The sequence below is a fragment of the Solanum stenotomum genome, chromosome 6 (genome assembly GCF_019186545.1).
Source record: "Solanum stenotomum isolate F172 chromosome 6, ASM1918654v1, whole genome shotgun sequence".
Classification (NCBI taxonomy): domain Eukaryota; kingdom Viridiplantae; phylum Streptophyta; class Magnoliopsida; order Solanales; family Solanaceae; genus Solanum; species Solanum stenotomum.
In genome coordinates, this window is record NC_064287.1 from 55,522,368 (window position 1) to 55,536,219 (window position 13,852).

Genomic DNA, 13,852 nt, shown 5'->3' on the forward strand with positions numbered 1-13,852 from the left:
CCACACCTATTTTGCTAATAGAGTGGTAAAAAGAAAACCTACTTTCACACTTATTAGAAGACCTAGTAATAATTCTAAATACAAATCTATCTCGTTTACCTAGAGTATTAATTAAATAAATTAGCAAATATCAATCCTTAACGGTAAACGTTTCCAACATCAGAAAATAGTATAGTTACTCCTCTCACCTTAACGACAAGGCTTTGAATTCTACAATTAAAATAACTATCTTTCAAACCTCCCGCGTTGCGCCAGTATTCATTTATATTCTTCTAATCACTAATAATATATCCATCCATCTGTCTCTCGAGTTTTCAGAGTTGAACTTTTTTTTTATTTTGAACATTAATTTGGATATACAATCTTTAATTATTTAGAAACTACATAAAAAAATTTTTACTGTAAGTCAAAACAATTAATAATTTAATAGTTAAAACACATATAAATAAATCACAGTTAAAAGAGATTTTCTTGTTTGATTCTCGAGTGATATTATTAGTACATAAGAGGAGCTGCATATTTAGTAAAATCAAGCAAGTCCATGCTCCAACTTTTCCATCTCTTCCATGAAAACAGGCATGGCTTCTTGTTGCAGACAGACCAAAACTTTGAAACCATCTTTCATACCTTGAGTGGCAGAAGAATAAGGCAAGAAAAAGCAAGGTTCAACACTCCCAACCAAGTGTCTAGACAGAGGAAAGACAGTCACAGGGCCACCCCATCCAAAATCAACCGTCTCGTGGCCTACATGCCGCCAATCTGTAAATGCACTCACTCTATTCCCTGATGTGATCCCTTCATCATAATGCAGCTCCTGGAAATCAATGAACGAACGAACATACTCATCTGTGATGATGTCCTTGCTCTTCTTGATCGCATCTGCTGCTTTCCAGATAGGTTCATTGATGAGGTCCTTTGCGAGGAGCTGAACGTATATTGGAACACACCCATTGCCCCAGTAACCTGCTGGCAATGGTGGCTTCAATCTTCTTCTGATATTGGTTAGATAGGCATACTTCACTGTCTCATCATCTGAAATTTTAGAAGCCTTTGCCCTGTTTCAAAAATTAATAGATCAGTCCTTAGATATTAACAAATGAAACAAACATATATATATAACCAAGATAAGCTAACATGAAACAAACATATATATATAGCGAAGATAAGCTAACTTTCCATAATGTCAAAGGCCTGCAAATATACTTAATTTCTGGTAAGTACAAAATGACAATGATCTTTAAGCATTTGAGGTGACTGATGAGTGTAAACCTACAAAGGTGACACTCGATAATTATCATTATCATCCTTTTTAGTATAACAACAACTACGCTTCAATTCCAAACGTTTTAGTACTAAACAAGTGAAAAGAACATACTTTGCTCGCCATATGAAAGCTCCCAAAGCTTCAAAAGTTGTATAATTTGAACCGGATTGCTCATGAAGAAACCCCTTAAGCCTATCCAACCACTCATCCTTCACCTCAAAGCACTCTCGAACCGCCGGTTTATCTGATTCCAAGTATGGAGACGAATCCCTATCCAAACTGAGAAACTCATGAACCGGAAATTCAACTCGCGGTGGATTCCTCGGTCCAAGCAAATTCGACCGGTCCCACACCGGTTCAATCTTCATCCCCTTCTCCCCACGAGCAATCTCCGCCATAGCATGAAAAAACAGCGTCGATCCCATTCCATCACACATCGCGTGATGAACCGCCGTTCCGAAAACCCACCCACCACACTTAAAACGGTTCAGTTGCAAAATCAAGGGTCGGGTCAACGCCTCCTCATCTCTCGGGTCCGGTACCAGCTTCTCAGCGAAGTTATAATCTGGATCATCCAGGTAGTTAATAGAAGCCAAGGTACAATCCACCGTGGACAGAATTACGGGAACGCCATTCCCCACTTGACAGTGAAGCTCTAGACGGTTGTCCGACGGACGACGGCGGAGAGAGCCGGCGAATTGGTAGTAGTGGACGAGAGCGGCGGAGAGGGAGGAGGTGAGAACTTCATATGGGTCTGGTTTTTGTTGTGTCGTGTCGTCGTTGACGTAGACACGGAGGTATCGGAAAGTGAAATTGAGGTTCCGATCGGTGTCAATATGGGAGAGAGGAAGGACATGGTTTTCAGTGAAAGGCGACTTAGAAGGATAGATTGTGTTAGTTTCGCCGATAGTTACTTCCATTTTTCCGGTAGAATACTGATCGGATAATAATTGCTGTTATTTTCTTGTTTATAAGACGGTAGGTGGTTAATAATGGAAACAAGTCAACAACCAAGTCGTTGATATTGTTTCCTGTTTTTTGTTTTTATTTTTTGTAACTACATGACTTCACACTTAGCTTTGATGGTTGTTACGTATTGTTTTTTAATATGTTGTATTGTTTTAATAAATATAGCATGTTGATAGATTGTATTGTTTTAATGAAGGTAGGTTTTGATAGATTGTATCGTTCTTCATCATTACATAATATCATTGAAATAATAATTTGAATGATAGGCCTACAAGAAAAGTAGGGTACGAAATAGAGCTACTATGAAAATATAAGATAAAAGATGAAATATTATTATTAAATAATAAATAAAGACAAAATGAGAAGAAAATATTAAGGTAACAATCAAAACTTGTATTTAAACTAACAATACAATACAATGGGTAACAACCATCCAAACAAGGTGTAAATCATTATCCAAGTTATACATGTTTATTTTTATAAAAGTCATTAAAATATCTATTGATTTAATAGGATGATTTACAACAAATAAATATTTATAAGGTGCATGCATGCGTGTTTGGTCTTTTGTGGATAGTAGGTGGCGAAAGAGAAAGCATGCATGTTGTTGATGATTCATGAGGTTCAAGTCTTTGGTCTTTGTCCATAGCTAACTCCAAATCAAATCTCTCCTCTCCGCATGATCCTTCATATCACGAATTTAATTAAATCAAACACGATTTATAGAATTATTGAATTTATTTCACTAATTAGTGTAGTTATATGTCTAGAAACACAAACTACACTAAAATAATCATAGTCTATGATAGCGTATCTATTACCTATAGTTATTTTTACTTTTGAGTAAAAATCTTTAATAAAATCCTTTTACAAGAATTCGAGAAAGCCAAGGAAGAAAAGTGTTTTATTTCTATCGTTTGTTTAATGTTATGGAGAATTAAGCGTGGAGTTTCACAATTTTCTTTTTAATATCATCAAGCAATGGTTTAAGGAGTGCCTAATTTAGGGTCCTTCTCCTATCTCATTATCTTTCTTAATATAGTATATACATATATATATATATATATAGATTATAGAATCAGATTGATCTACCTGAGTTACTCCATCTAATCTTTTTCATGGTCGATAATATTATTGTATGCTTGTATTGCAAATCATGATGAGAGTAGTTGAACTTGTATGTTTGTTCGGATGGTAAGCATCCCTCACTCTTAATCCGAAGGAGTTACCAAGGGAGCAAAAGTGGTGGGAGCTCCTAGGGAGGGTAAAAAAAAATAAAAATTGATCAACTGTTGATAATTTTTTTTGTATAATTTACATAATGTTAAGAGCTAGTCACATTATTTTCTTACTCTTTTCAAATTAATTATAAAAATCTATTAAAATTTATGGATTTCAGATACATCACTGGCAGAGGCGAATCTAAGATTTTTCGAACATGGGTGCACCAAGTAAAATGTATTGAAGTGAGAATTGATCCTTAATCCTCAAGGTCAAAAGCTCAACATCTAACCATGTGGACCATTTAGACTTTTTGTGGTACGGGTGCAAGAATATAATATTATACAAAATCTTAAAAAATATACATATAAAATATCTAATTTTATGAAAAGACCACGGGTGCGGGTGCCCTATTTTTTGGCTGTAAATTTGCCACTGATCACTGGACTTCCGAATACATCAACTGACATTTGGATACACAAGAGAGGGATGTATCCGAGAGGGAGGTGATGTATCAAAGAGGGATAGGGATGTATCAGAAACGGGATAGGTAGGGGAGGGATGTATCCGAGAGGGGGATAGGGATGTATTAGCGAGAGAAGAGTGATGTATCCGAAAGAGATTTTTGAAAAAAAATTGAAATTATATTAAAATAAGATATGTATTTAGATAATTTTTCCTAAATTTTATCATCAATATTATCGATTCCCAAAAGCAAAAAATAGAAATGAGACAAACTAGCTAGTAGCTACCTATTTTTAATTTATCTTTTCTATTTATGCTATCAATTAATAAAGTCTTGTTAAGAAAATAGACCGAATGCCTAATTCAACCTTTTAGTTGGAAAAGTGAGAATTTTCCAAAATCGTATAAGAACTCATTTGTGGAAAACTTTCAACCTTAATTGCGATAAGGATTACTTAAAAATTCTTTGACTTAATTTGTCCTCAGTATAAACTTAGACAGCATGATAACAAAGTATCGTCGGTTTTATTCAATAGATTTGCTATAAATTCCAAATTTAAATCGCGATTAGTGTAATTAATTCTCTTTTACAGTAATAGTATGAAAATTTCCTCTTGGAAATTAATGAGAAAGAATATCATAGTTGGCAGCCAAGGAAAAACAAAACAAGGTTAGGTTTTGATTGGAAATCATATGAAAAACACAAGGACAATAATTCAACGTGCTTTCAATTTTGATGCCTCCTATGTATGTACTTTAATCATTATTAATATTAAAATTGGATCAAATTTAAATTTGTATCAAAAAATATTTTTTTATTGAAAAATAAAACGCTTCATAATATATATATATATACTAGTAAAGAAAGCTCGGGCGTTGTCCGGGCCCAACATTAATAAAGTTATATTGTTACTCTCTCCGTCCCATATTAGATGAGAATCTTACTAAAAATATTTTTTTCATATTATTTGAGCACTTATTAAATTAGGATAGAATTATTAATTCTTTTCCATTTTACCCCTACAATTAATATGACCATTCCTATATTGTATGTGTATTTTTTGTAACTCATTTCAATGTGCATTGATATAAACAAAGGGCAAAATGGTGAAGTCTTCCAATGTATTAATGATTTCTTAATCACCGTGTAAAGTTGGAAGTGCCCATCTAATATGGGACGGAGGGAGTATAGTTTATGTATTGTTATAAAATTAGTAAAGATTGTTATAATATATTTTGCTCATAAGTGAGCTAATATGTTAACTTATTTGCCATTTGTCTTTTTAATTTCAATTTTAAATAGCAAATAAATGTAGAGATAAGATTGAGGGTAGAAATGAAGCATATCTTTCTAAATTTAAGTAAAAATAAACAGAGTAGAAGTAACATTAGGGTTATCGATAGGACAATTCATTCGGTTATTTTTAAAAAAATTATATCATTCAATTTTTCGGCTAGTTTATAATGTATAACCAAAATTAAAATTTTAAAATCATCGCAATCCTAATTTATGTGACAGAAGCAGTACAAAAATTAGTCTTTTTTTTGTTGTCTTGTAGATATTTTAAGTTATTATTTATTGTAAATTATAGTACTTTTTATTAAAGTTTTTAATAACATATGTTACTTTTTATGTTTGAGAATTAAACCAACTTTTTTTTATATGTCTTTTAATTTTATATGTGTTTTGTCCTTTTCCATTTTGAAAAACCAATACTCTCTCCATTTTATTTTATATGTCATTTATTTTTATAAATATATTGGTTATTCCCTCTTCTTATTGTAACACATGTTGACTTGTGGTGAATACTTATTCCCTCTTCTTATATATATATATATATATATATATATATATATCCCTATTCTTTTTTAAATTACATAAATTCATTTAAATTATAGGATCTCGGATACATTAGGCAACCTGCGGATACATAACTCTCGGATTGTGAATGATACATTACTTAATTAATGGGAGGAATGTATACGAAAGGGGAGAGATATGTATCTAAGAAGGAATAGAAATATATCTGAGAGGTGATTTTTGTAATTTTTAAAGTAGAATATTTTAGAGCTTATGATATTTTAAATTGTAGTAATTTTTTTTGAAAATAAAAAGTAGCATGCCGATTTTATGTTTTATGTCCTTTGTGCAAGTTAAAGTCTTGCTCTTGATGGGAGTTGTGCATTATGTCAATGCACACGTTGAAAAATTATGTTAATTACTCCTTCCAATATGTGGTAAAATAATTGATATTTTAGAATTGACTAAAATGCCCTCATTAATTTTGATTTTCTTTGCATATTTTTTAATTAATTTTTTTCTTTGCATTTTAGGTTTAACAATAAATATCATTAATTTTGTACATTGAATTAGGAATGTATTGAAGGACATATATGGACTGGAGCCTGAATAGAGTAATATACTAAATTAGGCGTAAAAGATAATATAGACACAATTTTAAGATAAATAATTCTGATAATCTTAAGCTTAAAATTAAACTTATAAAGTATTACATTGACTTAAGGGCCCGTTTGGCCATGCGATATGGTATCATGATATGGAATCATGAGATGAAATTGAAGGTTTGTTTGGACATGCGATATAGAATTTTTGTGTTGTATATTTTCTCATAAACATAAAAATCCCATAAGTTGTAAAACTATTAAAATAGCCCTAATTGTTTATTCAATCTTATCAAATAAACAAAAATTATAAAATCGCATAATAAATTATTACAAAGTTATTTGTTCTTCAGTTAAATAATTGTTTCATCTAACTTTAATTTAATTAAAAAAATTGAACATAAATTGTACTTGATATGCTCATATCTCTCAACTACTCTTACAAATAACCTATAAAGTAGAAAAAAAATATAAATTAGTGAGTAAATATTAACTTAGAAGTTAAATGAACTAAGATAAAAATTAACAAACATCACTAACTTCTAACTATTTACAAGAAAAATCAATAGTTAAATATTATTGAATAACGAAATTTTAAAAAGTTACCACAAGTTTGAGTCAAAAACACTTCTAATAAAATTTAATCAAAAAAATTATAACTAGTCCACTTGACTAAATATTAATAACTAATTGATCAAATTTTCCCAAGTCCTCAATCAATTGGATTTGATATCATTCAGTCATGTGAACAAACATTTTGCAAATACTAAGATTAAGAAAGTGCGGCACCGCCAATGAAAATTGTCTTTTATCAATAGTATGCTTAGTCATAAGATTAAGACCTTTTTTTTTATTATGAACAATCAAAAAAGTATTACTCCCTTCGTTCTCATTTATATTCACCAAATGAATTTCTACTTTATCATTTATATTCACCAAATTTAAAGTGAATAAATTTTAAAAAGTAATGGTGTGATTATAAATTTTATTTATATATGAAACAAATGGTTAGTAGATATAAATGTGGGGTTGTTTTAACAAAATATAAACTCATGGATCAATTATTGTATTAAAATATCTCAAATCATGATATGGAATCACATGGTGATTCCATATCATGGTTTTTGGAGAATATGGTATCACCTCTCATGATATGGAATCATCAGATGGAATCAGCGTAAAATCGCATGTCCAAATGCTGATTCCATCTCACGACACCATATCGTGATATGGTATCGCATGGCGAAACGCCTACTTAGATTTTTAGTCTCTGGACCAAAGGTTGAAACTTCAAAGGAACTAGGAAAAAACGTGTTCTTCAATTTGGAAAAAAAAAAACCATTTTAACAAAAAAATATGTACACCAATCACTTTATTTTTTTCCACAAATAATTAAGGCTTTTATTCCACTATAAATACTGCACTATCTCACAAACATTAATATATCATCAAACAATTTACTTCCTCATATATTCTCATTATAAACCATACAATTAATTTTCTCTTACTTTATTTTAATTACTACTCAAAAATGCCTACTATTGATCTGTCAAATATTACTGATTTTGTAGTAAATGAAGGGCATGGAGTAAAGGGTCTTTCAGAAATAGGCCTTCAAAAATTACCTAAACAATATATTCAGCCAATTGAAGAGAGAATTACAACTAACACCGTAATTCTTGATGATCAAATCCCAATAATTGACATGTCCAATTGGGTCATTCACAACAAATTTGTATCTGAAAAAATATGTAACGCCGCTGAGAAGTGGGGTTTCTTTCAAATTATAAATCACGATATTTCTCTTGAAGTTCTTGAATCTGTTAAGAATGCGACTTATAGGTTTTTTAAACAACCCGCGGTGGAGAAGAATAAGCATTCCAAGGAAAATTCATCGACTAATAACGTGAGATATGGTACTAGTTTTACTCCTAAAGCTGAAAAGGCTTTGGAGTGGAAAGATTATTTAAGCCTTTTTTATGTTTCTGATGAAGAAGCTGCTGCTCTTTGGCCTTGTGCTCTCAGGTTTGCAACATCGATTTAAGTTATATATACTGACAATATAAGTATATAACATATGAGTTTGATCAATAGCTTTTGTCTAATAATCGTACTCGTATATGTGCTAAGAAAAAAACAGTAAATAAGCAGAAAAATTCAAAATCTTCACGTCTTTCCTTCTAATCATGTCGTAAAAATACTTTTAAAAAAAACATATATATACTTGATGTTTTTTTCTCTTTAATTTATATAAGCTAAACAATTTACTATTTTATTTTCAGGGATGAAGCGTTGGAGTTCATGAGAAATTCAGAAATTGTCATGAAGAAGTTATTAGAGGCACTAATGAAAGGATTAAACGTAAAAGAAATAAACGAATCAGTTCTAATGGGATCAAAGAGGATTAACGTTAATTACTATCCAAAATGCCCTAATCCCGAATTAACTGTCGGGGTAGGTCGTCACTCTGATGTCTCAACGTTAACGATTCTTCTTCAAGATAATATCGGAGGACTTTATGTGAAAAAATTGGACAGTGACATGTGGGTTCACGTCCCACCGATCCACGGGGCTCTAGTGATTAACATCGGCGATGCACTTCAAATAATGAGCAATGGACGATACAAGAGCATTGAGCATCGCGTTATGGCTAATGGTAATAATAATAGGATTTCTGTGCCTATTTTTGTGAACCCAAAACCTAGTGACATAATCGGACCATTGAAAGAAGTGTTGGAGAGTGGGGAGGAGCCAATTTACAAACAAGTCCTTTACTCCGATTATGTGAAGCATTTCTTTAGGAAAGCTCATGATGGGAAAGACACTGTTGATTTTGCTAAAATCAATTAGAACTTCATGGGTTTGCTTGCATGCATGGAAGAATAATATGTTCCTATATTAAGCAAAATATGTGTTTTTTCCTTTACATCTATCTTTCTATTTTGTTTCTTTCTTTCAAATTTAAATGTTTATATATATATAAAAGTTGTCTATGAAGTTTTTGTTTGAGCATTTTCTATTCCAAAGTTTCTTTATTTTGTGTTCAAATATTTCCGAATTCATTAGTTTTATAAATTGCACCGAGTTTGTTTGTAGTATGGCATGTGTGTATATGCCATTTTTTTTCTTGTTGTTGGTAATACTAGCTAGACTTTAGTTGCATTAAATATTATGCACCATTATCAGTGGCAGAACAAAAAAAAAGTTAGAAAAGATTTTAACATTTACTATATATATAAAAGTTAATGTATTTTTTTATCGAAGGAAATTGGGACAAATCTCCTAGGTCCTCCCTTTATGAGTATGTCATGCTTGATCACATGAGTTTTGGTAGTACTAGAGTCAAGCCTATTGTTACTATTAATTACAAGTAATAATGTTTCTAGTAAAAGTAGTGCCTAATTTATTCGTTATAAAGACATCAATCGAGGAATGTGTAGAACGGATGTTAAAGCTTCAACTAGCTCCGCCCTTAAAATCAAAGTATTTTATTTCCAAAGCATGCATAGAAAAAAATTTAAAAAGATGATGGATAATGTAAACCTAGTTATTGAAAAAAGGAAAATTTTGCCAAGACAATTCATCTATTAACATTTCACTGGCATTCCAATTCTATCATCAAGTCATGACGTTGATGGTAACAATGACATCCTACCTAACAGAAGAAAAAAAAGCGTTCAAGAAAAGCTGCAACCAAAATTAAGAATATATATTATTATATTAAACAAAAACGATTTTATTATTTTAAGTTTATACATTTCTAGTGAAAAAGGCAGCGCTTCGCACGATTTTGAGAGATCTCATTAGATTTATAATATAATTTCTATGTTAAAATTAAGAATATATTTAATTTTAACCATTCACTCATTTTTTTAACCCTTTAATTATTTTATAATTTCCTCTAAAATTTCATCACCTAAGACTTGGTTTCTAGAAAATCTTTATATAATAATAGTGTATAAAATAGCTAGAAATAGAAGAGGTAAGGCCACATGCATTAATATTTATCCTTTTTGTCATTTTTTTTTTTGTCTTTTTATCTCATTTTTTCAAATACAAATTAAATAAATTCACGAGAAAAAAATGAATTCAATGCAAGCACAAAAAAATACTAGTAGTACTTATTAATTAGTTTGGCATCTAATTTCAACTTCACTAAATTTAAGAAATGATAACTATATTAATTTATTCAGATAAAAATATTTCATAACTTTATTTACAAAATTAATACGAACACATTCGGGGATAACGTTTTCAACAAAATTTTCTCCATACCCATGGCTCGAACCCGAGACCTCTGGGTAAGGGTGAAATACTCTCACTAGTGCACCGCAACTCATGTTGGTACAAGATTCAAACTTTTATGAATGAGTTAATTCTGTTTTTATTGATCAATTAATTTTTTATTTCTTATAAATAAAATCTCTAGTACTACTTGATTGTTTCTTCCATTCTATTTATCTTATTATTTTGTTATTATTAATATTTCTTTTTCATACAGATTTATCGAAAACAACCCCATACACTAACAAAATAAGAATAAAATCTACTCCCATTCTATTTATCTTATTATTTTGTTATTGTTAATATTTCTTTTTTATATAGGTTAATTGAAAAACAGCCCATACACTAACAAAATAAGAATAAAATCTACTCTTAATCTTTTGTTGAATCTTATATTAGATATACTAGAAAAAATGGCCCGTGTCAGTACGGGCCCAACATTTATATTTATTACTAATGTTTTAAATAAATCTAAATTCCTAATTATTTAGAAGTATAGTATGCATTTGCGAAAGATGTTTTTCAAATAGTCAAATTTCAGAAACTAAAATAATGACCACATTAAATTGAACCACATCAATTATTAGGTTTCTTTAATTAAAACTATGGGTTAGATAGATTTTTATTTTATAAAAATAAATTATAAAATATTAATAAAATTGACCATTAGTATTTCATAAAATTATTTAATAAAAAAGATATATTATACGAAAATATTTTTTTACTTAATTTGCTAAAATTAACAAGTGTAAGAGCAAATATTTTAATATAAGATTTAAATTTAAAAATAATTATATATGTTATTAATTATAATTATTGATATGAATTGATTTCACAAAAAATCCCAACAAATTGGAGAATAACATTTTCATCGTATTATTGGTTCTCCTCATTATTTATTTATTTCCACAAATTACTTTTTCGATATAACTTTGAAGTATATATTCTTGTTCAATTTTATTTGTCATATTCATCTATTAAGAAAATAATGATTAACATAACTATTTTTTTCACAAAATATTAGGATAAAATTATGCATAATTTATTTTTATAAATTCTATATACTATTGATATTCTAATTAATAAATTTCAATTATCTAAAATTATAATATAGTAGAGGAGGATGTTTTTCAATCACAATAAATTATTTCGAAACTAAGGAGTCTATCAACTTTTTCATTTTATTTTATATGATATTTTTTAAAATTTTCTAAAATTTATTATTTATATTTAATCATAATTGATTTTAAAGATCATATTTATCAATTATGAATATCTTGGAAACAAAAAAAACCTATAAAACTATCTCCGATCCACTTTTATTTTACTCTATATTCTTTATATTTGGAGAGTAAAATAAAGAATGTTTTCTTCAATCATTCTCTATTCATTATTTGTAGAGATGATTGAAGAATTACTATTCGTACTCTCTATTTTACTTTTTAATTATTTTATTATTATTATTATTATATAATATTTGCAATTAACATATCATAAATCATATAAGACCATTTATTGAATTTTTAATATTCGCAACTTTTTTAATGTAATATAACACTTCAGAAAAATATTATTTAATATATACATTTTCAATCTAAATTAATAATACTTCATTTAAAAAAAAATTATTTAGAACCAATTGCAAACTCATCAATGGACATTTCATAAATAAAATGGCTAAAGTGTTTTATTAGAAAAATAAATAAGGCAAAAGTTGAGGGAACACTACTGACCACAACTCCACAAGTGTAGTTCAATGGGTCCCAATCACATTTAATGATATTTATGGATGGCATCAATTGTAATTTAACAGAAAATGATGGATCTTTTATGGACCGGTTGATGTGGTCTAAAGAATAAAACAGAAAATACAATTCCTTTTAAGCAAATTGATCTAGGAAAATACTATTATACCCTTAAACTTTCATCTAATGTCACCAAGCTGCCATGTTGAAACTCTCTATTCTAATATATAGAAATATTGTTAGCAAATAATACTTGTGATGTAAAATACTTTTTGGTTATCTTTTAGATTTGCATCATGAAAAATTATTAAATTAAATAAACTTGGATAATATGTATTATTTTATTTTTTTAATGACAAGAAAAATCTGTTGTTGTTATTCTTTAGATGCACACAGGATAAAACTCTCGCTCTTGTGCACTAGCTCGCAAATTATGTAGAAGAGGTAAATAATATGTACTTTCAATATCAATTTATGTAACACTTTAAAATTTTTTAGAAAAAAGTTTAAAGTTTAATTGGAAATTTGCAGAGACCCAATACAGGAGTACAAACTAACAAAAAGTTGACATACTATAAATTTCTGTGGAAGCTTCTTCTTCCTCTTTCCCCTGTCAGCAATTTCCGTATTGCAGAGTAAGGAAAATGGTGCATATGGCGAGGAACATGAGGGTTCCACCAAACTCAGCGAGTTTGGCTGAAGCTAAGAAGAGGACCTTAGAATTCTTCAGGATGTGTTGCAGATCCATCCCTGAGATTATGGAAATTTACAACTTATACGACGTCGTTTCCCCCTCTCAACTCCGTTCTGCTGTCGCCGCCGAAGTTCGCAAAAATTCAAACGTTACTAATCCTAAGGTACTCTTTTCTGGTTGCAATGCTGTTAGACTAAGGTTCCCTAATCCCCAACTTAGAGAATTTGAAGGTGTATCATCAAGATGCCACTCTGACTTAGGGTGTGTTTGGTATGAAGGAAAATATTTTCAATTTTCTCATGTTTGATTGGGTTAAATGTTTTCCAAATTAACTCATTTTTCTTAAATTTAAGGAAAATGACTTTCCTTCAAATTTGAGGAATAAACATTTTCCAAAACTCTCTTTCAACTTCAAAACACAATTATTATTTTTGTAAAAAAAATTAATTTATTTTGTCCCTACCCTCAAATCACCCCCCAAACCACCCCCAAAAAAATAATAATTTTAAAGCTTGTTTCTAAATTCAATTTTTTTACCCCACCCTCACCCCTACCACCACCCCTCCCAAAAAAATATTAAAAGTTACTTTTAAAAGATATTTCTAATTTCAATTTTTTTATTTTTTTACCCCTTACCCTCGCCCCCCATCAGCCCCCTATCACCCCTCACCCCCTTCAAAAAAATAATAATTTAAGTTTGTTTTTAAAAAATATTTTCAATTTCAAATTTTTATTTTTTCATCCCGATCCTCGACCACCCCCCAAAAAAAATAATTTAGTTTGTTTTTAAAAAATATTTTCAACTTC

At 29.7% G+C, this 13,852-nt stretch overlaps 3 protein-coding genes across 3 annotated transcripts in view; 2 read left to right on the top strand and 1 right to left on the bottom strand.

Moving 5' to 3' along the window:
• Nucleotides 1–393: 393 nt before the first annotated feature.
• Nucleotides 394–2,251, bottom strand: LOC125867643 (spermidine coumaroyl-CoA acyltransferase-like). The gene is made up of 2 exons (XM_049548201.1): nt 1,376–2,251; nt 394–1,055 (listed from the first exon to the last, which is right to left on the bottom strand). The coding sequence occupies exons 1-2, from the start codon at nt 2,182–2,184 to the stop codon at nt 530–532; spliced, it is 1,335 nt and encodes a 444-aa protein (XP_049404158.1). The 5' UTR covers nt 2,185–2,251; the 3' UTR covers nt 394–529.
• Nucleotides 2,252–7,853: 5,602 nt separating this feature from the next.
• Nucleotides 7,854–9,183, top strand: LOC125868939 (feruloyl CoA ortho-hydroxylase F6H1-3-like). The gene is made up of 2 exons (XM_049549499.1): nt 7,854–8,347; nt 8,605–9,183. Exons 1-2 carry the CDS (start codon nt 7,854–7,856, stop codon nt 9,170–9,172), a joined length of 1,062 nt encoding a protein of 353 aa, XP_049405456.1. The 3' UTR covers nt 9,173–9,183.
• Nucleotides 9,184–12,882: 3,699 nt separating this feature from the next.
• LOC125867683 (NADH dehydrogenase [ubiquinone] 1 alpha subcomplex subunit 6-like) overlaps nt 12,883–13,852 on the top strand; it is a 2,442-nt gene continuing 1,472 nt past the window's right edge. The window contains exon 1 of the mRNA XM_049548246.1: nt 12,883–13,208. Within this exon, the coding sequence (XP_049404203.1) occupies nt 12,996–13,208 (213 nt within the window). The 5' untranslated portion in view covers nt 12,883–12,995. The remainder of the gene's footprint in view (nt 13,209–13,852) is intronic.

Excerpts from the sequence above, each read along its gene's own strand:
- LOC125868939 (XM_049549499.1), top strand. The coding sequence starts at position 7,854 with ATGCCTACTATTGATCTGTCAAATATTACTGATTTTGTAGTAAATGAA. Across the intron at positions 8,348-8,604 it reads CTTTGGCCTTGTGCTCTCAG|GGATGAAGCGTTGGAGTTCA; the intron begins GTTTGCAACATC and ends TTTTATTTTCAG.
- LOC125867643 (XM_049548201.1), bottom strand. The coding sequence starts at position 2,184 with ATGGAAGTAACTATCGGCGAAACTAACACAATCTATCCTTCTAAGTCG. Across the intron at positions 1,056-1,375 it reads GCTTTCATATGGCGAGCAAA|GGCAAAGGCTTCTAAAATTT; the intron begins GTATGTTCTTTT and ends TTTTTGAAACAG.